This window comes from Myotis nattereri (genome assembly GCF_964212035.1).
Source record: "Myotis nattereri genome assembly, chromosome: 19".
NCBI classification, from domain to species: Eukaryota; Metazoa; Chordata; class Mammalia; order Chiroptera; family Vespertilionidae; genus Myotis; species Myotis nattereri.
The window spans coordinates 15,597,810-15,622,755 of NC_138095.1; the positions used below are offsets into that span (position 1 = coordinate 15,597,810).

At 56.6% G+C, this 24,946-nt stretch overlaps 1 protein-coding gene across 14 annotated transcripts in view; it reads left to right on the plus strand.

Annotated features, from left to right (window-relative positions):
• The window catches only part of ST3GAL4 (ST3 beta-galactoside alpha-2,3-sialyltransferase 4), a 40,533-nt gene extending 16,515 nt beyond the window's left edge, over positions 1-24,018 (plus strand). For 2 of the 14 annotated variants that reach the window (XM_081114233.1, XM_081114234.1), the window contains exons 2-11: positions 14,693-14,768; positions 15,050-15,146; positions 15,537-15,617; positions 15,864-15,961; positions 16,963-17,023; positions 17,546-17,641; positions 17,743-17,932; positions 18,594-18,737; positions 22,947-23,090; positions 23,368-24,018. In XM_081114233.1, the coding sequence (XP_080970359.1) occupies positions 14,753-14,768; positions 15,050-15,146; positions 15,537-15,617; positions 15,864-15,961; positions 16,963-17,023; positions 17,546-17,641; positions 17,743-17,932; positions 18,594-18,737; positions 22,947-23,090; positions 23,368-23,454 (1,014 nt within the window). In that variant the 5' untranslated portion in view covers positions 14,693-14,752 and the 3' untranslated portion in view covers positions 23,455-24,018. Of the gene's footprint in view, positions 1-6,761; positions 7,513-7,599; positions 7,755-7,775; positions 8,228-10,550; positions 11,327-14,692; positions 14,769-15,049; positions 15,159-15,536; positions 15,618-15,863; positions 15,962-16,962; positions 17,024-17,545; positions 17,642-17,742; positions 17,933-18,593; positions 18,738-22,946; positions 23,091-23,367 lie in introns of those variants that run through there. The other 12 variants (XM_081114225.1, XM_081114224.1, XM_081114221.1 and 9 more) reach the window with 11 other exon arrangements.
• Positions 24,019-24,946: the final 928 nt, after the last annotated feature.

Here is a 24,946-nt window from a genome sequence, read left to right on the forward strand (position 1 = left end):
TGCTGGGCTGGTAGATAGCTGTGATGTCACTAGGTGATAGGAACTCTTCAGCGCCATTATAATCTGATGATGGGACCACGGTTGTATGTGTTGTCCAAAAGGTCAAAAAGTCGTAATGGCCAAAACTGGTTTGGCTCAGTGGATAGAGCATCGGCCTGCGGACTGAAAGGTCCCAGGTTCGATTCCGGTCAAGGGCATGTACCTGGGTTGCGGGCACATCCCCAGTAGGAGATGTGCTGGAGGCAGCTGATCGATGTTTCTCTCTCATCGATGTTTCTAACTCTCTATCTCTCTCCCTTCCTCTCTGTAAAAAATCAATAAAATATATTTTAAAAAAAAAAAAGTCGTAATGGATCCATGGCTGTAATGGATCCATGCTCATGTGTCTGTTTGCAACACTTTGGAAGATGGACATCTTGTTTCGGGCTGACCCAACTTGATACATATGGAGTGATTTCTTCCCTTTAAATGGCTGTATAAGAGTCAGTTGTGTAAAGGTTCCACAGTTTATTTAGCCATCCCTCCCGGACACGTAAGACATGTCCATTCTGTCCTGGGCCCCAGTGCTGTGACAGGCATCCTGAACGGGGGCACACATACAGGGGTGTGTACTCTGGGCTGTGCCTGCATGTGGAATTGCTGGATGGTAAAGTGTGCAAACTTCGGCTCTACGAGGCATTGTGAAGTGCCGTTCCAAGCCTTTAACCAGCGGTTCTCAACCTGTGGGTCGCGATCCCTTTGGCGGTCGAACGACCCTTTCACAGGGGTCACCTGAGACCATCCTGCATATCAGAGATTTACATTATGAGTCATAACAGTAGGAACATTACAGTTATGAAGTAGCAACGAAAATAATTTTATGGTTGGGGGTCACCACATAAGGAACTGTATTTAAAGGACTAGAAAGTTGAGAACCACTGCTAAATCCATGAACTCCTGCCAGCAACATGCAAGAAATGACACATCTGGTTTCATCTGCCTTCCCTGGTTGCGAGTGAATTTGAACAACTTTTTGCAGTTCCCAGATTTTATTTAATTAAAAAAAAAATCCATTCAGACATGTCTAGCAAAGAACATGTTAGTAATCAGAGTCATTTTAAAATCATGTACACATCCCTGGTTCATGAGAAAATGTTGAACATGGTAGTACCCTGATTGGAAAACTAGATACACTGAGAAGGATATATCAAACGATTACTGATGAGTTAGCTTCGTTACAGCTGGGAAAGTGAGAAGATAAATTTTGCTTGGGGTATAAATGAAAATATTAAACTTAAGATAATGCAGTAGTCTCCATACATTCACCATTCCTCTGTATTTTTCTTGAGTTCATGTTTTATGATATTGATTTTTAAGATCCTGTTTTTCCGTTACAGTTTCCATTCAGTATTATTTTGTATTAGTTTCAGGTGTACCGCCTAGTGGTTAGAGTCTATCTTATCCTTTAGACTTAACCGTTGGACTATCTTATCCTTTACAAATCCCCACCTGGCCCCATTCATAGCTGTTACAATATTATTGGTTGTATTCCTTGCGCTATACTTCACATCCTGTGACTATTTTGTAACAGCCGGTCTGTACTTCTTCATGCCTGCACTCCCCGCACCCCTGTGGACATCTTTTCATATTCCTTTGGTGTTTGAGTTTAATCTGTGAATGACCTTTTCCTGTCCTTTATGTTCGTTGGTTCCTTGGTCTTTTATGGATTGGAAGGAGTTCTGGTTTATCCAAGTATTTGATGAGTATACGCCTGGTGTCAGACTTCCAAGGCAGACCTCTTACCCACCGCCCCACGGTCCCTGCCTGTGGCTGACCAGCTTTGAGGTTATCTCTTCTGCTGACGGGAAACTGCCCAGGAGAGGGGTCCCGATCGGGGGCCTGGGCACGGTCTCTAGGAGATGCTGCCCTGGGAAAGAGAGGAAGTGACTTCTCCAGGGTGGCCTCCTCCCTCTCCCCACGACAGCATGCACCCTGAGTCTGGCCCGTCCTCGGGGTCCGCCTTAGTGCCCGCCTCTCTCCCTGGGCAGCCGTGTGCGTCTTGTGTAGTGTGTGCATTGGTCCCAGCTGCCAGGAGAGGAGGGGAGTGCCGGTCAGCCAGTGTCATGGCTGGACTTGCCCTTGTGGTTCTTACTACGATTATAAGGTTCTTCAGCAATATTTACTTGAAAAAATAAATAAAGGTTTATTCTTTATAGGACCTGCAACTAACACTGCACAGCTGGGGCCACGCAGTGAGGCTGTGGGGTTGGGGTGGGGAGACCCGGCCTGGGGGTTCTGCTTTAATTGGGGTTGAAGGTTGTCAACATAAGAAACATCTGCACCTGCACCTTATTTTATGCATTGCGATCAAAGGAGGAGGCGTAAGGGAATTACATGAAATCCATTGGTGATAGATTAGGGAGGCGGGAGAAACGGAAGCAGGGAAGTCTCTGGGGTGGGATATAGACGAAGGCAAGCCCTCGTGGGTTTATCTTAGTGGATAGAGCGTCAACCTGTGGACTGAAGGGTCTCGGGTTCGATTCCGGTCAAGGGCACATGCCCCGGTTGCAGGCTCGATCCCCAGTGGGGGGCGTGCAGGAGGCGGCCGATCCATGGTTCTCTCTCATCGTTGATGTTTCTATCTCTCTCTCCCTCTCCCTTCCTCTCTGAAATCAATACAAATATATTTTTAAAAAAGAAGAGTAAGGCGAGAGACACATGCTTCTTTTACGTTGGTGGGTACAGGATAGTTAGCAGGCGACGCGAACAGTGAGGGTTTTGTGATCTCTGCTCCGGCGCAGTAAGGGGTCCGGTAAAGGTTTCCTGTTGATCGTATCTCTGCAGGAGTATTAGTGGGGGCTGGGAGTTTTCAGCCCTGGAGGCACTATTTCCCATAGTAATGTTAGTTCTTTTTGGGTTCTGCAGAGTCCGAACAAGTTTTTAGGAATATTGTGTAGTGGGTTAAAGTGCACGGCTTATGGATTGAGCTCCAAGGGGCTGTCATCTCCAGAGTCCCATCAAACCCTTTTTCTGTTGTTGTTGTTGTTAATCCTCATCCCCTTGAGGATATTTTTCCATTGTTTTTGTTTTTTTTTAGAGAGAGTGGAGAGGGAGAGAAAGAGAGAGAGAGAAACATCGATGTGAGAGAGACACTTCGATTGGTTGCCTCCCACACAGGGATTGAGCCTGCCATTGAGATACGAGCCTTTAACCAGAACCGAACCCGGGACCCTTTAGTCCTCGGGCTGACGACGCTTTATCCACTGAGCCATACCGGCTAGGGCTCATCCAACCCTGTTACACGCCTCCGTTTCTCTCCCCAGCTGTCTAATAGAGCCGAGAGGACTCAGAGCTCCCGGTAACTAACCTTTATATGCACATCCCCAGAGGAGTCGATCATGTAACTACAGTTGAGTTGGAATCCCCTCTGGGCTCCTGCACATCTTGAGGAATATCCTCTGACGCCCCCCCCAGAGAGCCTCAGTCGCCTGATAATACCCGAGATTCGAGTTGGAGGGAGGAGGTGCCCCTTATCTCCGTAGCCGAGTGAGGTCAGGCTCTTTCTTATTTACTCACCAAAAGGTTTTGCTCAGACTCTCAGCAAGCAGTTCCGACTGAAAGCCAACGTTAAAAACCAGCCGCTCATTTTCCTCCTGGCCTGGGTTCTCTCAACCCTTCACCGTGAACTCCACCTCAAGGATTTTTCTTTTTTAACAGCTTCAATAAAGTTGGGCCTCTTACCTTCAAAGAAGGAGATTTGGGATTCTGAGAAAAATTCACCCAAGCTCACCCGAAGCAAAGCGGAGAGCGGGTGGGGCACGGTGGGCCCCTGCGGGCACCTCGCAGGGTCTGGGTCTGCCAGGTGGGCCTGGGTGGGCGTCTCTGGAATCTTGCCCCGTGACACCAAGTAAACGTCAATGTCAGAAACCTTTGCGCCTGTAAAGAATTTTTATGAGTTCGTGTGAGCCAAACGGGTAACCATGGCCTGGACGTAAAATCTCCAGGAACTGCTGCCGAGATTGGCAGTTTTGCACCTTCTCTGATGGTTACCATCAAAGGAAGAGGCAGAGGGGGTTCTTTGAGATTCGTTGGTGATAAATGAGGGAGGCGGGGGGGGGGGGGGCAGAGCCAGGTGAGGACACCTCCGGGGTTGGGTAAGAAGTAAACTGGATATAAGGGGGGGCACTTCACTTGCAGGGGTGGTTATAGGAGAGTTAAGACAGTTAACAATTAACACCACAGCAATCGCCATGAGGGGTTTTGTGGTCTCTGCTCTGGTGCGGTTGGTGCCCTGAAGGTTCTGGGAAAAGGAAATTACCCAGCATTCCAAAGGCATGTTATCTTAGATGCAGAAAGGCTACAGACAGGCTCCTTGAAGGTAGAGATGCACCTTTGTCAGGGAAGAGACTGCCCTTAGTCGGGAATTTTTATGTTCAGACCATCTACATGGTTACTTTCCGTCTCTGAGTTTGTCGGGCTGCCATGCAGGCCTCCCCTGAGCTTGTCAGGTTTAGTACGTATGTGGCTCCTTTCTCGTCCACAAGGGTTTCAAGGACTTACTCTTTTTGTTTCTTTTTTTAAACCAGAACATGAATTGCGCAACCAATTGTTGAAATCCTTAGGATGCACTGTGACAGCTGCCCCTGGCTCTTGGCGGCTCTTCTCCACGCCCCCCCCCCCCCACCCGCCCCGCCGGCCCCTTGCATGCCCAGGGCTTTGCAACTAAGGGTCTCGGATGTTGGAACTTGATGAAACGTCTGTTCACATGTATTCTGCTCATTGGCTCATTTGTTTATTCATTTAAATCTTCGTTGGTGACCTGCCATGTGTTTGGCATGGAATTTGGTGCTGGAGGCACTGGGGGGGCCACAGGAGGTCCCTGCTTTTCTCGGTATGGGAGGCAGCGTGGTGTGACTGCTTCGAGGGAAATTGAACAGGGGGACGTGGGGGACAGACCCTGGGGGCAAGGAGGCTCCTGGGTTGGGGTCTGGGGCCCTGTGCCGGGAGGCAGCATGGGAAGGAGAGTGGCCAGGACCAGGGAAGCTGGGGAGGGAAGTCTGGGCTTGGATTCCAGACACACACACACACACACACCCCCGCCCGACGTTTACACTGCTGTCAGATTCTGATGTGAAACTTGGCGCTGGCCCCCGCCTTGGTCCCGCCTCCATTCTCAGATGGGGTCAGTGTGCGAGGGGGGCGTGCAGGCTAACAGTCCCACCTTTAGGAGGGAAGGTGTGTGGGAGGTGCTGGCGAGGCCGCGGGTCTCCCCATCGTCTCGGGTCAGTGGCCAGTTGTGCGTAGGGTATGGTTCTTAGTCCCTGTGCTGTTGGTTGCAGAACAGGCTGATGGAAAGCCAGGGTGGTGGTCTTTTTTTAAAAAAATACATTTTTATTGATTTCAGAGAGGAAAGGAGAGGGAGAGGGAGAGATAGAAACATCAGTGATGAGAGAGAATCATTGATTGGCTGCCTCCTGCACCCCCCCGCCCCCCACTAGGGATCAAGCCCGCAACCCAAGCATGTGCCCTGACCGGGAATCGAACCGTGACCTCCTGGCTCATAGGTCGATGCTTAACCACTGAGCCTCACCAGCCGGGCCAAGGGTTTGTAAAAATGTTGTAATTCCCCCTGTATTTTTCATGGTTGTAGCTTGTGGATCTTACTTAGCACCGAAAGGGGTGCTGCTAACAGTTACCATTCGCCCAGCACTTCCTGTGGGCCTTGCCTACTCTGCGTCGTTAGCCCCACAGCCAGACCGCGGGGGGGCTGGGGGGGGGCGGGGGGCGGAGCCTTTACCTCCGGGTCACAGGCTGGGAGGTGGAGGCTTAGGGATGCCAAGTAGCTGCCCAAGGTCACACATCTGGCAGGTGGCAGAGACAGGGTTCAGGCCCAAGTGGCCCGTCCCCTGGCACAGCTCCTGGCCAGCGGAGGAGAGAAGGCTCAGGAGAGGAATTTCTCCGTGACCAGCTGGCCAGCCCAGACCTGGCGTCTGTGTGGGCCTGGGCAGGTGTGGTGTGCCAGGCATGGTCAAGGGCCAGCACTGGGCCAGACGCCAGGGTCAGGAAGAGGTTGGGGCTGGGCCAGGCGGCCGTGTGCCTCCACACCCAGAGCCCCTGCTGGGGAGCAGGATGGAGGGAAGAGGGGGGGCTTCCAGACTGACATGGGGAGCCCTCGGGACCACGGCCCTTCCTCGGGCACGTCAGCCCCTGACAGCCCGTCTGATGCAGAGCCTGGGAAGCAGTCGGGTGCTCCGGAGGGACCTCGGATCCCCCCTTGCCCGCCGCCGCCCAATAGAAATGGAGTGGGAACCACACATGCAAGCCACACGTGTCATTTTACATTTTAAAAAATGCTAACTTAGCCCCAGCCGGTTTGGCTCCGTGGGTAGAGCGCCGGCCTGGGGACTGAAGGGCCCCGGGTTTGATTCCAGTCAAGGACACGTACCTCGGTGGCAGGCTCCTGGCCCTGGCCCGGGGATGGGGGAGGCAGCCAATCGATGTGTCTCTCTCACATTGATGTTTCTCGCTGTCTCTCCCTCTCCCTTCCACTCTCTCTAAAAATCAATGGGGGAAAAAATCCACGGGTGAGAATTAAAAAAAAAAAAAAAAGAAGCTAATTGAGTCATATTTGTAAAAAGTAACAATGAGGTGAAGTTCATTTTAATCCTTTAAGCCATTCCGGCCAAAATATCATTCCCATGTGTGATCCGTGTAAATAACGCAAAGGTGATAGGTGACGCTTTTGGTCTAACTCTGAGATCTGGTGTCTCTTTTTCACTTAGACACACCACTTCGGGCCCAGCCACCCTGCCGCACTCCACAGTCTCACGTGGCAGGGACCACCGCGTGGCAGGGACCACCGTGCACACCACTCTCAGGACAGGCCAGAGGAGGGAGGGGACCGGCCACACCGTGGGGAGCTGGGTTCAAGCCCCCCGCCCCAGGAGCGCCTTCATCTTTCAGTCCTTGGGGCCAAACGTGTCGGCTGCTGGGTGGGAGGTCCCAGGAGAGTAACAGGCAGGAGCCCCTGCCTGGTAACCCGGGGCAGGTCCCGGCCACACAGGTTTGTCCTTTATTTACCCTGGGCACGGCCCGGACCCTTTGCCTCTCAGCCTTGCCACGCCGCCCGGCTTCCTCACCCAGAGAAAGGAATTCGAAGCGTCCGCCCCTCCCTCGCAGACACCAGAAGTATGATGTGCGAGTGGCTCCCTGCGGAATCTTGTGACGGGCAGCTGACCGACTGGGTGATACCGTGTTTCCATGCGGGAGGTCGCAGTGCTGGGCTGTGTGGGGTGCTGAGCGGGGAGGAGCCGGTGGCCCCCGAGGGTGGGGAACAGAGAGCCTTGTGACCTGCGGTGAGAAGCCTGTCCTCCCTTTTCCTCCGCACTTGGGTGTCTGGAGAGACGCCCCATCTGCTCACTGTAGGCCTCGGGGCAGTTGGTCAGTTACTCTGCCCTCTGCTGCCTGGAATGAGCCTGGGGCCAAGGAAGCCCGGCGCCCCCCTCCCGGGCACCCCGTGACCACGTTGTGCAGGTCAGTGGAGGGGAGAGGATGCAGGCTGCGGGCTGTGACCAGCCAGGGCTGCACCTGCCACAGCCTCTTCCCCTCTTGCTCCGATAGATCCACCGGTTCATTCGACAGATCTGTCCTGAGAGCCTACTGTGTGCCAGGCACTGCTCCAGACACGGGTGATGGGGCAGCACACACAACCACGGGAAGAATCTTTACAAGCAGGGAGGGGGTCTGAGCTACTGGGGATGTGCTGGGACGTGGAGGTGAGTAAGAGCTGAGTGTCCAGGGGAGAAGCATGGCTGGCTGAGCCCATGACAAATGGCCTCGCCCAGTCAGGAAAGGGTGGGGCCAGGCTGACTGGGTGGAGGGGGGCGTTGCTGGCCAATAGGTCATGGGCATCCTGGTAGGTCAGCCGCAAGGTCGTGGGCTTTCTAAGTGCTGCGGAGCCCATGGAGGGTTTCGAGCAGAGGCGAAGTGACAGGTGGCCAGTCCATTCTCCAGAACTGACCGTCATGCCCATGAGCCATCGATTAACGTGGGTTAGAACCCCCGGAGAGCTCCCACGGCCAGACCCGGCAGTTGTGTTCGTTACGTTAAGCTCCCAGCCCAGCGCGAGTCCCCTCCGGGATATCGGGGCCGGACACTAAGCCACAGGACTTGCTGTGGGTTGGCTGACACCGTCGAGGCTCACACACCGTGACAGATGGACGCGTGGCCCCGCTTCCTGAGGTGAAAGGTGTGTGCGCAGGTGTCGTCCCCGTCCTGCTGTCAGCCACACCATTTCAGGGCCCGGAGACCTGGCCCCCCGGCTGAGGGTCTCGGCCCGTCCCACATCCGTGCAGGGACGCGACTGCGTGAGTGTGAGTGCCGTCGCTGCCAGGACTCCCGGACGTCTGGTGTCCAGATGGAGGGCAAAAGCCGACCTGCAGGCGCAGCTGCGGGCCCGAGGACGCGCTGGTCAGCTTCCCGCGCAGCCCGGGCTGGGGGCAGCAGGCGCGCACTCCAGGGCCCGGGGTGTCTGGGGAGCGATTCCGTCCAGGATGGTGTGGGAGGCAGCAGGGGTGGGGGTCCGGGCTGGGCTGTGCGCTATGCCCGGGTTCCAGCCCCCTCCTCACCCTCTGGGGGACCCTGAGCACGTTGCCGGCTCTTGGCACCTCGGTTCCCTATCTGCACACGGGAGGTAATAATAGTGTTTAGCTCACAGGGTTGAGATCATACTTGGACAGCCCCTGAGAGCGTCTAGCAGGGCAGTTCTCAACATTCCGTGATCTCTGGAGACTTTTTTTTTTCCCCTACAGCGGTGGGGGGAGTTGGGGGGGACCTACTGACATCTAGGGGTCCAGGTCCCCATCCTGTGGCACATAGGACGGCCCCCAAAACAATGACTATCTGGCCCCCGACGTCACGGAGAGAAGGGTGAGACTCCCTGGGGTCGCACCTCGAAAGCGCACCATACACTTCCGTTATGCATAAGGGATGTGATCCACTTGTAGTCTCCCTTTATTCCTTGTGTGGCCAGCATGTATGACACATCTGCTACATTCTAGGCACCGTCACGGAGTCTGCAGACATCGAGAACTCCCGACCACAGAGGCAAGATAACAACATAATATAATTATACTATGAAGTTACGTTCTGCGATGAGGCATCGCCTCTGACTCAGGGACTCTGATAGACGCTTGGAAAACAACAAGCGTTGGAGTTCAGAGGTCAGGGGAGAGCAGGCGAGGCAGGAAAAACAGTGATTACATGACAGGAGGTTATTGTACCTGGAAGGGCTAAAATCAGGAGGTAAACAATGTTTTGTGGGGAGAGAGACATCCGTTGCTCAGACAGGTCAGAAAAGACGTCAAGGACGAGGTGTCCTTGAGCCGGTGCTCAGAAGGAGGGGGGCTGCCAGGCCGCCGGGGTGAGGAGGGGTGGCGGCGGCCAGGGTGGGAGGAAGAGGCGGCTCTGGCCCCGGGGCCTGGGATCGGGTGGCAGGTGCATCTGCAGGGCTGTGGCCTGACTTGGAAGGGCCCCCATGGCCTCTGAGGAGATTCGGATTTCCGTTTAAGGAACAGGGAGCAACAGGAGCTGGAAGGTGGTTCCACCTGAATGGTTTCTTAGGAAGATTCCAAGGATGGGGCTTGAGGGAGGCAGGGCTTGTGGTAAAGAGATCAGCCAGGCCTTAGCTGGTTTGGCTCGGCGGATAGAACGTCGGCCTATGGACTGAAGGGTCCCGGGTTTGATTCCTGTCAAGGGCATGTGCTCGGGGTTCGGGCTCGATCCCCGATAGAGGGTGTGCAGGAGGCACCCGATCAGTGATTCTCTCTCCTCATTGATCTTTCTATCTCTCTCGTCCTCTCCCTTCCTCGCTGTCATCAATAAAAATAAAAAAGAGGCCAGTTAGGAAGCATGTGATGGGGGGTGGGATCCAGACTCCGCCTCCGGCTTGCGAGGAGAAGGAGGGCTGCACCCTGAATATTCCCGAGGCTCCCGGCGGGGCGGCCTTGAACCCGGACCGAGTCCTATAAAGCGTTCTGCCCCCCGCGCCTCCCACAATGCCAAGCGCTCAGTGGGAGTTCAGCAAACATTGGCTAGAATTGGGAAACGGGGCAGAATCGATAATACTTAGTAACTGTTTAGTAGGGATGGCGTGGAGAGGAGGGAGGTGTTGGAGACTTGAGTTGAAAATCTGGGGGCGGTTGGGAGAGATGGGTCCAGTTTGGCACGTGTTCAGTGGGAAGAATTTAAGGTCATGCAGGTAGGATGTGCCATAGCAAGTCAGAAGAATTTGGATGGGGCCTGGGAGAGAGATTCAAGGGCTAAAAACCGAGAGCTCAAACCATCAGCGTATGAATGGTAGCTAAAGGTCTGCAAACGAACAAACAGGTCCCGTGGAAAGACACGGGGGAGCGGAGGTTCAAGGTCAGGGGTCTGGGGTTGCCAGCACGTGGAGAAGTGGAGCCCGCACAGGCCAAGGTAGCGGAGAACCTGCTGCGAGTCAGGTCAGGGAGGGGCCCTGGTGCCAGTATCGGAGCCTCAGCGTGAAAGTGAGGGTGGGAGGCAGGGCTGGGGCGGGGCGAGGGGTGAGTGGGAAGGAGGATGGGACACAGACAAGGACGTGTGGCCCTTGGAGACCAGGACGCAGATGCAGGGGCAGCTTGAGGTGGAGACGGAGGCCCGAGGGGTGTTTGTTTTAGGTAGAGGGAGGCCTGAGTACCTGTCTGAGTCAGAGGCAGTGGAGAAGGAGGGAGAGCTGGAAGGATCAGGGCAACAGGAGGTCTGCGAGGGGGGCAATGATGGGAAGGTGAGTGGGGCCCGGTGTCCAGGCACAGGGCTCAGGAGGGAGCAGGCATGGGAGTGAGCCTAGCGGCGGCAGGCAGTCAGCTCCTGCCACTGATCAAGGTCACGGAGCCTGTGCCCCTGCCCACAGCCTTCTGAGGGACGTGAAGCCACATCCCTTGATGGGCCCCGGGCTCTGCAGGGCCTGGCATCCTGCTGTGCCCCTTGGGGGAACACGGTCCTGTTCCTCTGGGTACAGCGGGTGCCTGTGGAGTACGCGTTGTGTGTGAGCTGGAGTGCGGAGCGTGCCTCACGGTCGCTGGTTGCTGCATCCGCGGGGCCTGTTTCCCAGCCCTGGGCCCCCCGGTCTGCCCTTCGGCGAGTTCCGTGGCCGGGCTCGGCAGCCTCACCTCTGCCCGGGCCACTGGTTCCTGGCAGAACACCAAGAGAGCACACAGCCTTCCCGGCCAGTCGGCTCTGCTAGCGGTTGGGTGCGCTGGGCACCCTGGCAGCCAGAGCCTGCTGCCCCTTGGACATGAGTGGACCGGACGCCTGCTCTCCTGCCCAGGTACCGACGTTGAGTTTTCTTCTGCCCTTTGATACCGAGGGGCTCCGTCAGTAATGTGGGGAGCAGCTGGGAGAAGGTCACCCGTGGTCCGGAGGTAGCAGCCAGCCCAAGACTCCCCTGTCGGAAGGTTGGGGGGAGGCGGGGGGGGGGGGCTTCAGAGTCACCGTCTTGGCTTGGCCCAGCGAGGGGAGGGGTGGGCTCATGAAATCCCAGCTGGGGTGTCTTAGAGAAGCCCCAAGACTAGCCAATCTGCTGAGCATCAACCAGCACAGGGTGAGGACAGAGACACGAGTGCAGAACTTTCTTGTTCAAAGCAGGGCTAGTGGTCTTGTTGCTCTGGACCGGTCAGTGCTGGTCACTGCGCTGGCTCCAGTCTCCTCCATCCAGGGCGGCCTGCCGGCGGCTGAGTGTTTGCCTTTCAGTTACTGCGGACACACTGTGTGTAGTGTTTTCATCTTGGCTGCATGTTTGTCGTGTTTTTTTTAACTTACCAATGCCTGGGCTCTGCCCCTAACCAATTAAATGAGAATCTTGGGCCCCGCTGGCGTGATCCAAGTGGTCGAGTGTTGACCTATGAACCAGAAGGTCATGGTTTAATTCCCAGTCAGGGCACATGCCTGGGTTTGGGGTTCCATCCCCGGTGTGGGCATGCAGGAGGCAGCTGATCAATGATTCTCTCTCTTCATTGATGTTTCTATCTCCCTCTCCATCTCCCTTCTTCTCTGAAATCTATAAAAATATATTAAAAAAAAATAAATGGGAATCTTGGGGAGCAGGGCCTGGACACCTGCATTTTTTTTTCTTTTTACTTCTCAGGTGATCGGCTGCCTTGTGCAATCAGTGTTGTGGGCTACAGATAGCAAGGGGTGACTCCTGGTCATGAAAGGAAGATGGGGAGAGGATGGGGAGATGCTAGAGCTGGAAGGATCCTAGTCGCAGCCTAGCAGAGGGCACCCACCCCTCTGGGAGCCGGTTAGGATCGGGCCCACCCACACCCACTAAGTCAGAACGGGCAGGCCAAGGTTTGAGGAACCTCCTGTTGCCACCTGTCGGACCAGCGCTGCTCAACCTCATGGGATCTTAGTCAAATGCCGATTCTGATTCTGCCGGTCTGGAGGGGCCTGAGGGGATGGATTTCTAGTAAGTTTCCTAGGGAGGCCCATGCTGCTGATCAGGTATATTTTGACCTGCAAGCATCTCAGACCAAACTTCCCAGCTTCCCAGCCAAAGAAACCGAGGGTCATCACGGGAGAAGGGACTCCCCCAAAGGAGCCCACCAGGCTGCTCACTCAGTGTGGTCCGAGGGCTGGCTCCGTGCGGGGCAGCGAGCTGGCAGCCGGCTGGGTGGGGACAGGCAGACCTGACTCCTTCCCTCACCGAGCTTGCATTCCAGTGGGCGAATCAGCCGGCAAACAAATGAGTCACCGAACCACGTCCAGGCCAGAACGGCCGAGAAGGCCGTAAAGGGGTGAGGTGGGGGGTGGCGGCAGTGGCTGTGGGTAGGTAGGGGAGGTGTGCACTTTCGGGAAAGCAAGCATGGAAGTTACTAGAACCACACCTTTCCCTGGGGTCTCCTGGTTACAGATTACAGACCTAGAACTGGACTGGACAGGGCCACCTGCCATCCCCACTGCGGTCAGAAGATGGGTGTTGCTGACCCTACTGGGACCCCTGACACTGGTCGCCTCATGACTCTTCCCCCCGCCCCCCCCCCCGCCCCCCTTCCTCAAGACTCATTCTTCAGGGCTCAGGGCCTCCGAATGGAGCCGGGAATCCCCCCGCGGGGCGGGGCGGGGCAGATACGACAGAGTTCGGATCATTGATTTGTGATTTGTAAGAAAACCCAGGCCGTGTCCAGACGAGGAGAAATGTTGGAGATTTTTTCGCTTATTCTGGAGAGTGCAGGCTCTCGGGCTCCCCACTCCTGGTCCCTCAAAACCGGCTGCTGTGGGCCCAGCCGGCCTGGCTCAGTGGTGGAGCGTCGACCTATGAACCAGGAGGTCATGGTTCGATTCCCGGTCAGGGCACATGCCCGGGTTGCGGGCGTGTGGGGTGCTGATCAATGATTCTCTCTCATCATTGATGTTTCTATCTCTCTCTCCCTCTCTGAGGTCCATAATAATATATTAAAAAAGAAAAGAAAACCCAAACCAGCTGCAATGGACTAGCCTTCCCGGGTCCTCCCCGTTACTGAGCAGCCCAGGGAGGACCCTGGAGTCTGGGGTTGTAGGAAGTGGCCGGGTGATTCCTGGGATCCAGGTTCCTGGGGAACCCGGCGTGGAGAGAAGAAACCGCGCAGGCCCTGGCTGGGAGCTCAGTGGTTAGAGCGTCGTCCCGGGATGCCAAGGTTGCGGGTTTGAGCCTCGAGCCCATGTAAGAATCAACCAATGAATGCGTAAATAAGTGCAACAACAAATCAATGCTTCTCTCAAATCAATAAATTAAAAAAAACCCCAATATATATATATATTTTAAAGAAAGAACCGGGTCTTCGTGTGGCTGTGGACGCTGCAGAAGTTTCTCCCTGGTGACCCCAAAACATGGCCCCGGCTGAGTTTTGGGGTTTAGCAACCTCTCTGTTAACGCGCCCGTGGCAGCTCCCCCTTCCACTGCCTGGCCTTTGCCTTTACCTGAGCGGGTCTCCCATCTCCTCCTCTGACCCAACAGACCCTCTGCTCCCCAAACTCCCCGTTCAAACACCCCGTCTTCTCTGTTTCCCACGCGCCCGGGGGGTGAGGGCTCGGGCACTGTCTGCGTTTAATCAGAGTCCAGAAGGGCTGGAGAGGCCTCGTGGGCCAGCTCATAGCGGCGCCCTCACCCCACTGTCTGGCCTGGGCAGGCCGCTTGGTGGGAGTCCTGGGAGACTGGTGATGGGGAGGCTGCCAGTGGCCAGAACCAAGGGGAGGCCTCGGAAGGTGGTGAGCAGATCAAGTTCAGTTACATAAATTTTGAGTCACACCCTCATTCAGTTGGCTGTTAATTTCCTGTAAAAAAGTGGGTGGAGGTGCCATTTGCCGCCCGGAGCTGGCCCTCCCAAGATCAAAATGAGGAAGAGGACAGCGAGGGGAACCCCACCAGGGAAGCGGGGGCCAGCCAGTTTGGCATGGACCCTAACCCTTGAGAGTTGGATTTGGTTTCCCTTCCTGTCGCCCAGGACCTCTGGAACCCCTGATGCTGCCCTCCAGGGGCTGGGGGTGTCCGGGGCGAGCAGGGCCCCCATGGATGGCCGCCCTGAAGCAGCTCTGTGCCAGCGGCGGGCGGGGGGGAGGCGGGTGGCAGAAGGAGGCCGGCCGTGGGCGTGTCCCGCTCCAATACCTGGCAGGTGTGAGTGGCGCTGACCAGACACCTGTGACTCTTACTTCCTAGGTGGCTCGAGGCAGCCGGGATGTCAGCTCTTCCCAAGAACCCTGCTTCCCGCTGAGAAACATGATCAGCAAGTCCCGTGAGTGTTGTCCCAGAGCTCCCCACTCTGAAACGCGGGCCCCCACCCCCAGAAGCAGTCTTGGGTAGCATCCTGGGACCCCGGGGGTCGGGAGGGACAGACAGGGAGCTAGGGGCCCCTCTCTTCTTCTTGAAGGACTTGGGAAACGCTCAGGTCCAATGCTTCCCGGGCTGGAAAGCAAGGGCCAGGCTCGGGTCGGCTGGCGTTGGGGGTGGCAGGGGCCCCAAATGGGGCAGGTGAGAGGGTGGACTAGGACGGTTCCCGCCCGTTTCTGCCTCCAGCCCCTCTGTGCCTGTGCCCCGCAGGCTGCAAGCTCCTGGCCATGCTGGCACTGGTCCTGGTCATCATGGTGTTGTACTCCATCTCCCGGGAAGACAGGTACATTGAGCTGTGAGTCCAGCTTCCCTGGCCTTCCGCTGGTTCATCTCAGGAGCAGGGCTCGGGACGGAGCGTCATAGGGAGCGGACAGAGTGGGCAGGAGGGCTCAGGGCCTGAGTGTGACCTCTCCCTCGAACTCAGTATGAAATTCTTAGGGGGTGGGTTTGGGGGGGTCGGGTCTGGGATGACTCCCCCAGGCCCTCGGCCAGGGTTTCCAGGACAAGGAAGAGCTGCATCCTCAATGGTTTGTTTTCAAAATGGAACTTGGGTTGAGATGCTCCCCACCCTGTAAGCCGCTGTCCAGGGCCTGGGACCAGATGCGTGGGAGATGGTGGAGGCTGGGCCCCTGGTCTGACCGGAGCACCTGCCTCTTCTCCTTTCCATCCCCAGTTTTTATTTTCCAATCCCTGAGAAGGAGGAGCCGTGCCTGCAGGGTGAGGCAGAGAGGAAGGTCTCTAAGCTCTTTGGCAAGTGAGTACTTGAGGGTGCAGTGGGTGGGGCAGGGCCTGGTTGGGCTGGGATTGAGTGTCTCCAAGTGGGGAGCCCTCCCTGAGAGCCGGGCGGAGGGACTGTGTTGGTGGACACGGGTTAGGGGAAATCCGTGATGACGGAGAGCCCTTGGACATGCATGTGGACTCTCAGCCAGGGGCCTGACCCCGATTCTGGCGCCAATATTAATCCCTTCCGCATTCCCGCCCTGTGCTCACCTCCGTGCAGCTACTCTCGGGATCAGCCCATCTTCCTGCGGCTAAAGGATTATTTCTGGGTGAAGACGCCCTCTGCCTACGAGCTGCCCTACGGGACCAAGGGGAGTGGTAAGTTCTGCCCGGTGTTGTCGAAACAGCGGGCTTGCCTCGGCCACACTCTTCTTTAAAAAAAAATAAAAAATTTATATATATATATATATATATATATACACACACACACACACACACACACACACACACACATACTAGAGGGCCAGCGTGCGAAATCACGCATCCCCGCCCACCTGCCTGCCCGCTGGCCACCAGCTTTGCTGCGATCGGAGCTTGTGGGCCGTGGGGGAGGGACCGAGAGGTGCTCCGTACACTTCATGGTGACTGGTCATTTGGTCATTTAGGTTGTGATGCCTCTGGCCTTTTATTATTATGATACATACATATATATATATTAGAGGCCTGTTGCATGAAGAGATTCGTGCAATAGGCCTTCCCTTCCCTTGGCTGCTGGCACCAATTTTCCTCTGGCACCTGGGACCCAGGCCTTCACTTTGGCTGGGCTCTGACCAGGCCCCCCCCCCCCCCGCCCCCCAGCCATCAGGCCTCACAGCTCTGTTGATCCCGGGGCCGTGAGGCCTCGAGGCTCAGCCGGCTTCGGGGCTGTTTGGCTTTGCTGCACCGTTTGGAACCTACCTATGCAAATTAACCACCATCTTTGTTGATGGTTAATTTGCATATTGCCCTGATTAGCCAATGGGAAGCGTAGCGAAGGTATGGTCAATTACCCTTTTTGTCTTTTATTAGATAGGATTCTATTGATTTTAGAGAGGAAGGGAGCGGGAGAGAGAGATAGAAACATCAATGATGAGAGAGAGAAGCATTGATTGGCTGCCTCCGGCACGCCCCGTACTGGGGATGGAGCCCGCAACCCGGGCATGTGCCCTGACTGGGAATCGAACCGTGACCTCCTGGTTCATAGGTCAACGCTCAACCACTGCAGTCCCAGGGGCAGGGGCCGAGCAGGCAGGCAAAGCTCTGAGGGGTGGAGGGGGGAGAACGCAGCCTTCGAGAGGCTGGCTCCTGTCCTCAGCCCCTTCCATTGGTTCCTTTTGCAGAAGACCTGCTCCTCCGGGTCCTAGCCATCACCAGCTACTCCATTCCGGAGAACCTCCAGAGGTAAGGGGACTGCCCCCTGTTACTCGGATCCGAGTGCCTCTCCTTCCCTCCCCCCTCCATGAAACAGCCAGGCCCAGCACCTCCCATTGAGCCTTCCTGCCTCTGGTCCCCGGTGGCCAATTTGACCCGTCTTCCCAGCCTGCCCGTCTCCAGGGAGGCAGGGACATCGGTCCCCACAGCAACTGAGCCTGGGCACCTGGTGCAGGCAGAGGCTGTTACCTTGGCAACCGGCAGGCCCGGGCAGCAGGCGAGGGGCCTCTGAAATGGGGTTTCTTGTTGGTACTCCTCAGTCGTCTTCGCGTCTCCCCTCCTCTCTCTTCCATCCTCTGCTCAGTTTCCTCTTTGGTAATAGAACCCGGGGCTCAGAGTCAGCAGGGCCATAGGCCAGGACTCCGTGCAGGTGGCTGGTCCATGGGGACCCGGGCGGAGGGGGCCCGGGGAAGGGTTCTGGGCCAGGCCAGGCAGACCCAGGGCGGGAGCAAGTGCCTGCTTCTGTGTCTGAGCCCCTTCTGCCCCCCGCAGCCTCAAGTGCTGCCGCTGCGTGGTGGTGGGCAACGGGCACCGGCTGCGCAACAGCTCGCTGGGAGAGGCCATCGACAAGTACGACATGGTCATCAGGTCTGTGCGCCCTCGCCGCCTTCTCGTGTTCGGGGGCGGCTGTGGACGGGCCCCGCGGGGCCCTGGGTGATGGCGTCCTCTCCCCCCGCCCCCCCCCCCAGGTTAAACAACGCCCCCGTGGCTGGCTACGAGGGCGACGTGGGCTCCAAGACCACCATGCGTCTCTTCTACCCGGAGTCCGCCCACTTCAACCCCAAGGTGGAGAACAACCCCGACACACTCCTCGTCCTGGTCGCTTTCAAGGCGATGGACTTCCACTGGATTGAGACCATCCTGAGTGACAAGAAGCGGGTAGGTGGGGCGGCGTGGGGGTGGGGACACGGAGCCAGGCCCTCCCGTTGTGCGGCGTCTGCTCCGCACGGTCCTGGAGCTGGGGAGGGAGGGAAGGAGTTCGGGAACTCGGTCTCCGCAGCTTCTGATGGCCCTCTGGGCAGCCCGAGCCCACATGCCCATAGGAGCCAGGTGGCAGCCAAGGACCCCCCGAGCTCGAGGCTGCAGGAGCTGGTCAGGACTCATCTCCAGGCAGGGGCAGGTTAGGACAGTCGAGATCTGGCCCTTCCAGGAGAAACTTCCAGAAGGTCCACTGTGTCCCTTTGCCATCCAGTCACACACCCAGCTGTCCAGCCTGGCGTTTTTGCGAAGTGTTTACACAACCCCCAACTCGAACCCATCCACCTATGGGAGATCCTTGGAAGCGGGAATGGCTGGACCTTGTACTCGACACACAGTGTCCCCTGGCCTCCCCTGGGGGTGTCCCCCCGTCTCCCTGCCCCGCTGGTCTCCCTTCCTGTCTGTGGTGTGGGCCGGCACCTCCCTCTCCTCACCCTGGGGGTCTCTCCATCACATGGACCCCACCCCCTGGCTGAGGACACCAGGCTGGACTTGCAAACAGGTCTTCGCTCGCCCCCATCTCTTCCTTCCAACCTCATTCCCCCCTGCCCTCCCCCCCCAGGTGCGGAAGGGCTTCTGGAAACAGCCTCCCCTCATCTGGGACGTGAACCCCAAACAGATTCGGATTCTCAACCCCTTCTTCATGGAGATCGCAGCTGACAAACTGCTAAGCCTACCAATGCAGCAGCCACGCAAGATTAAGCAGGTGAGGATGTGGCTGGGCACCCTGGGGGTGGGGGACACGGGTGGGAAGGAGAGGGGAGCGTATTAGCAGAGATCACAACTCCCATCGGAATAGCACCTGTGGCAGCCGAACCCAGCCTTGGGGCGCCCACCTGTAGTCGGGTTTATTAACTCACCTGATGCAGCCAGGGAGCGCACAAGCTTGAGAACCGCGGGGCATCTCCAAGGTGGAGAGGTGTGGGAGGGTATTTACAAGCCCAGGGGCTGGAGTTGGAGGATGGTTTTGGCAGGCACTGGCCAGAATCTGTGAACTGGTGCGTTGCTGGGACAGTCATCGTCTTCTCTTTAGAGCAGTGGTTCTCAACCTTCCTAATGCCGCGACCCTTTAATACAGTTCCTCATGTTGTGGTGACCCCCAACCATAAAATTATTTTCGTTGCTACTTCATAACTGTAATGTTGCTACTGTTATGAATCGTCATGTAAATATCTGATATGCAGGATGTATTTTCATTGTTACAAGTTGAACATAATTAAAGCATAGTGATGAATCACAAAAAACAATATGTGATTATATATGTGTTTTCCGATGGTCTTAGGCGACCCCTGTGAAAGGGTCGTTCGACCCCCAAAGGGGTCGCGACCCACAGGTTGAGAACCGCTGCTTTAGAGCAAGTCAAGCCTGTGCAGTTGCTGTTACATCATCTTACCTGTGACCTCACACTTAGGTCTGAGTGAGTTCGGAATTGGAGCGTCCCGTTCGCCTTGCATATCATAGTCAAGTTTTGCCGTCATGATGCAGTTTTGCAAGGGCTGGTTGTAGCTCTCAGGGTCCTTAGTGGCCTTCGGCTGGTGGGCTTTAGCTTGTAGCTCCCCGAGTCTCACACACGTGTCTTCTGAGCCCCCGAGAGGCTGCGTGGGCACGGGGACAGAGGTAGCCAGCAGACACAGGCGGGACTCGCTGTGCCGCTTCCTGGGTGGCCGCGGGCAAGGCCACCCCTCGGAGCCTCTGTTTCCTTATCTGTCTGGTGGGGGTAAAATCAGTGCCGACCTCCGAAGGCCATTGCAGGATCTGAAAAGATCATCTTGTCGCAGGCCCAGCACGGAGACGGGTACACAGTGGATGCTCAATGAGTATTTGCCACATTTTGAATGGATGGTGTTATTATTTACTGAGTATCGACCGTGATTCAGCTTCAGAAGTTGAATGCCCGCTTTCGTGCTTGCTGAGTGCCGGGCCCCAAGTCCGCACGTGGGGAGTAAGACACACTCCTCGCCCCGAGGATGCTCGGGTCAGCAGAGTACACATAGGTAGCAATGGGAGGAGCCAATGCCCTAGCTGAGTTGTTCTAAGTGCTGCGGGACCTCGGAGAAGGGGCAGGCCCGCCCTCGCCCCCCCCCCCCCCCCAGGAGGTGGTGCTGGATTGGCCCTTGAGGGCCCATCAGGCAGAGACCGGGGGAGAGGTAGGTCATTTGACAATCAAACACTCCCTGGCCCTGGGTTCTGTTGCAAGTAGAGGGGAGAGGTTTTATGCCCCTTATGGGGCACGGAGCAGAAGTGAAGGCAAGAGAAAGGAAGGACCCAAACCAGCTCCTGTCATATGTAGGAAGAGGCGCAGAAGGGAAGGTCTTGATGGATATTCGTTTCCTGTCACTGCCTAACAAATGTCCACCGTTTAGCGGCTTAAAATAGCACCACGTATCCGCTCCTAGTCCCGGAGGTCAGAAGTCCAGCTCAGGGAGGCTGGGTTCTCTGCCTAGGGTAGGTATGTGGGTGCCCCCCGCCCCCCCCCCCCCCCGTGTCCGAGAGTAGAGTGCTCCCATTGATGTCTATGTCTTTATTTCTTTCACGATAATCAAAATACTAACGAGGTCCAATTTTACGCGAAGCTTAGCACCCTTACGAGCTCTCTTAGGCTGCGCGGATGCCAGAGGCCACATCTTGCTCACGATGCACAGAGCGGACCTAGCTAGAGCCCAGATGCTCAGAGGCGGTTCAAAGCTCTGGCAGCTGGACGCTGGGTGTGGTTCTGGGGGAAGGAGCTTGGCGGGGCCACTCGCTGCAAAACAAATGCTGAAGGCCGGGTTTGCCCTTCGCCGTTTTTCATTAAAGCGAGAATCCGCTTCGAATGGCTCTTGGTTCGCGACCCCAGGTGCTGTGGTGGGTCTTTTGTAAAAGCAAAGCGGCATCACATGACCTTTCGGAGAGCGGGGAATAGCCGTACAAGCCTGGGACCAAGTTGGCAGCCGGACTGAGTTCCTTCCTGTCTGGAGGCTGGAGGGTGAGGGAGGGTTTTTTTTTTTAAGTATATTTTTGTTAATTTCAGAGAGGAAGGGAGAGGGAGAGAGGGATAGAAACATCAATGATGAGAGAGAATCATTGATCGGCTGCCTCCTGTACACCCTACACTGGGGGATCAAGTCCACAACCTGGGCACATGCCTTGACCAGGAATCGAACCCTGATCTCCTGGTTCATAGGTCGATGCTAAACCACTGAGCCACACCAGCTGGGCCCAAGCTCATTCTCGTGGGAGGAATTCAGTTCCTGTAGTTGCAGGACCAACGTCCCATTCTCTTGCTGGCTCTCACCCAGGGCAGCGGGGAGCACCCTCAGCTCTTGGAGGCTGCCCGTATTCCTTGCCTTGCACCTCCCTCCATCTTCAGACCACCCCCAGCATGATAATTCTTCTTGTGCTTCCCATCGCTGACTCCCTGCCCTGCTCAGCTCTAGACCTGGATATACAAGCTCATGAAATGCGGTCAAGCCCACCAGGATTGTTGCTCTAATGGTCCACTGTGCCATCTAAAGCCAGAGACCAGTGATGGCGAACCTTTTGAGCTCGGCGTGTCAGCGTTTTGAAAAACCCTAACTTAACTCTGGTGCCGTGACACATATAGTAATTTTTTGATCTTTGCAACCATAGTAAAACAAAGACTTATATTTTTGATATTTATTTTAGATATTTAAATGCCATTTAACAAAGAAAAATCAACCAGAAAAATGAGTTCGCGTGTCATAGGTTCGCCATCACTGCCAGAGACCATACTGTCATAGATCTCATCCTAGCCATAGTTTCCACACACGCCCACGGGCGAGGGTCCCTGGGGGTGGTCTTCAAATTCTCCTGCGACAACATGCATTTTTCAGGTGAAATGGAGAGATCTGTGACAGTTCTAGGTTTCCAGCTTGGACAACGGGGTGGGCAGTCATAGGTGTAACTTATCCAGGGGACACAGCGGGGGAGGGAGCTTGGTGCGTTCAGGAGCCCTGTCCAGGCAGAGCTGGCCAGCAGGCGATGGGAATGTGGTTCGGCCAAGTTCTGCAGAGGAGGAGATAACAGTGGTGGTTAAGGCGCGGGGGGGAACGGGAGGCCCAGGCAGGAAGTGGCAGATGACATGACCGCCGAGCTCCGAAAGACTCTGGAAACCCCCGCTTCACAAGGCCTGGCCGGCTGACGTGGTCTGGAGGCCGAGCGAGGAAGGGAGATGGGTGAGGTTCGGACACAGGCCGTCCCTCTCTGTGGAAGAACTGGGGATGGAGAACGGGGGGTCGTTAGAGCAGCCCTTAGGGTGGACGGGAAAGTCTGGCATCCCCATTTCACAGAGGGGTGAGCCCACCTCATGAGGGCGCACGGTCCATGAACACGGGGCCCCAGGTCTCCCGAAAGAGGTGCGGCCCTCCAAGGCCCAAAGCAGAACCTTCCTTTCCACTCCTTCAGGAGTCGTAAGCCTCGGTTTCCCCATCTGTACTAGGCAGTGTGGTAGCTATGAGCCACATATGGCCATTTCAGTTTCAGTTAAATGAAATGAAAAATTCAGCCCTGGCTGGTTTGGCTCAGTGGATAGAGGGTCGGCCTGCGGACTGAAGGGTCCCGGGTTCGATTCCAGTCTGGCACATGCCCTGGTTGTGGGCTCGATCTCCCATGGGGGAGCATGCAGGAGCCAAGCAGCTGGGGGTGTGGTGGGAAGGCGGAAAGGTGGCCCGCGAAGGCAGTACTGGCAGCCAGGGGAAGGAAGGCCCATTCTTGCACAAATCTTTATGCATTGGGCCTCTAGTATTATACATATTTTTTAAAAAGAAAAATGAACAATTCAGTCCCTCGGTGCCATGAGCCCTGTCCAGTCACTCACTTGCCAGCTGTGCTGGTGGCACAGTTCTGTTGCAGAGGCCGCCCTAACGGTGCCCAAAGGGGCGGACCCCTCTAACACCCTCCCACCCCTGCTCCTCAGAAGCCCACCACAGGCCTGCTGGCCATCACCCTGGCCCTCCACCTCTGCGACATGGTGCACATCGCCGGCTTTGGCTACCCAGACGCCCACAACAGGAAGCAGACCATTCACTACTATGAGCAGATTACGCTCAAGTCCATGGCGGTAAGTGGCCCCCGCCTGCCAGCTGGGAGGGGCAGACCAGCCTGGGACCCTGGGTGAGTGACTGGTGCCCGGGGCCCAGAGGTGGCTCCTGGTGGCGAGGTCCTTCAGAGTCAGAACTGGCACTGGACTCCCAGGCCAGCGTCCCCTGGATTCGGCCACCAGATTGCCTTGCTTCTCAGAGGCGGTGCGGGGAAGGGAGCTCCCGGGGTGCGGGGCTGTGGGAGGGCCAGGAATGTCACCATCATCCCTCAGTTTGCTTCCTTGGCTGCCTTCGCAGGGCTCAGGTCACAACGTCTCCCAGGAGGCCCTGGCCATCAAACGGATGCTGGAAATCGGAGCAGTCAAGAACCTCACTTACTTCTGACTTGGGCAGGAGCTGCACCCATCGGTCTGCCCACTCTGCTACCTGAGCAGCCCCCAGCCATAGCTGTGGGGGTGCCTGTGCTAGCATGGCCAGCTTGGACTCCCCCTCGCCTGTGTGTGTGGGGGGTCCCGGGACTGGCCAGGACCAAGAGGGGGCCATGCCCGGCTGCTCTGTGGAGGCCAGCTCGCCAGGATGGAGGCCGGGGGCGGTGGGAGCCCAGCGGAGGAATGGGGCCCGTGGCTGCCTGTCCGCACCGGGAGATTATTTAATGGGCTATTTAATTAACGGGAAGGAAGTGCTGTGGGCTGGTCCCGTGGCATCCAGAAAAGGGGGCATATACAGTGTCCGGACCATTTTTTATAAAAACACAAACAAGATGGGCCCACGGAGGCCTAGACCCAGAGCAGGCCTCCCCGGAGGGGGGTTGTCTGGAGCGGGTGGGGGTCCCCCTGAGAGGGGCTGCTCCTCCCAGCGGGCATGGGAAGAGCAGTGGTGGGGTGTTCCCTGGAGAAGGAGCCTCATCTAGAAAAGAGGTACCAAACAAATTAAACTATTTTTCCTAAAACAAAGCAGCTGTGCTACCCGGTGTCCTTTCAGATGAGGGGCGGGGTGCGTGGGTGGGTGGGGGGCTGCAGCAGTGGGTCGCTCTCTGGCAGTGGGCAGGCTCGTTAAAGACCCGTGGGACCCAGAGCAGGCCACGGTCACTCAGGAAATTCACTTTTGAGGCCAGTGCTTGGAGCCAAGCCATACATTGTCACAGTGGCGTAGGAGGCAAGCAGGTGGTGCCCAGAGCAGCCCTACCTGCCAGCCATCCAGCTGGCATCCTGCATCCTGGTTTACTTCCTAGCGGCAGGGAGGGGCAGGAGGATGCCCAATAGGAGGGGCAGGACCCTCTCCCACCTTCCTTCCTTTCCTCACCAGCGTGTACTTTCAAAAGCCCCATGCAGGGCGATGTCTGAGGACAGGGGTGGAGTCAGAGGAAGCCAAGTTTTCCTTCTCAGATTAACTGGGAATCATAAAACGGAGTTGACAGAAGGTCCTGCCAAGATCAGGATGGGCAGGGCCTGGGTAGCAGCTAAGGGATTTGGCAAGGCCTGCCAGCCAGTTGCCAGGCTGGGGGTGGGGTGGGGTGGGGGTGCGGTGTGAAATGCTCCCTCCCTCCCCCTCCAGGTCCCTAGAATCATGATAGTCTTGCCATTTGTCCGTCTCTCCCTTCTGTGTTCTCCATCTTTCCAAGCCCTGCTGAGCTGCCAGCTGGGCTTCCTGCCACCCACAGCTGTTTCTTTACATCTGGAGCCAGGAGGGAGCGCTTGGACCCCCCCCCCCCCCCCGCCCCAGGGAATGGAGCTCACAGCTGTGTGCCTGGCTTTCTCGGAAAGAGTTGCAGCCTTGAGGCTTTGAGGCTGGGCTGGGACAGGACAGATAGAACAGGGCAGAGATTGGGAGGATCAGAGGAAAGTGACACTTCTTGACAGGGTTGGCGTGGCCTGGG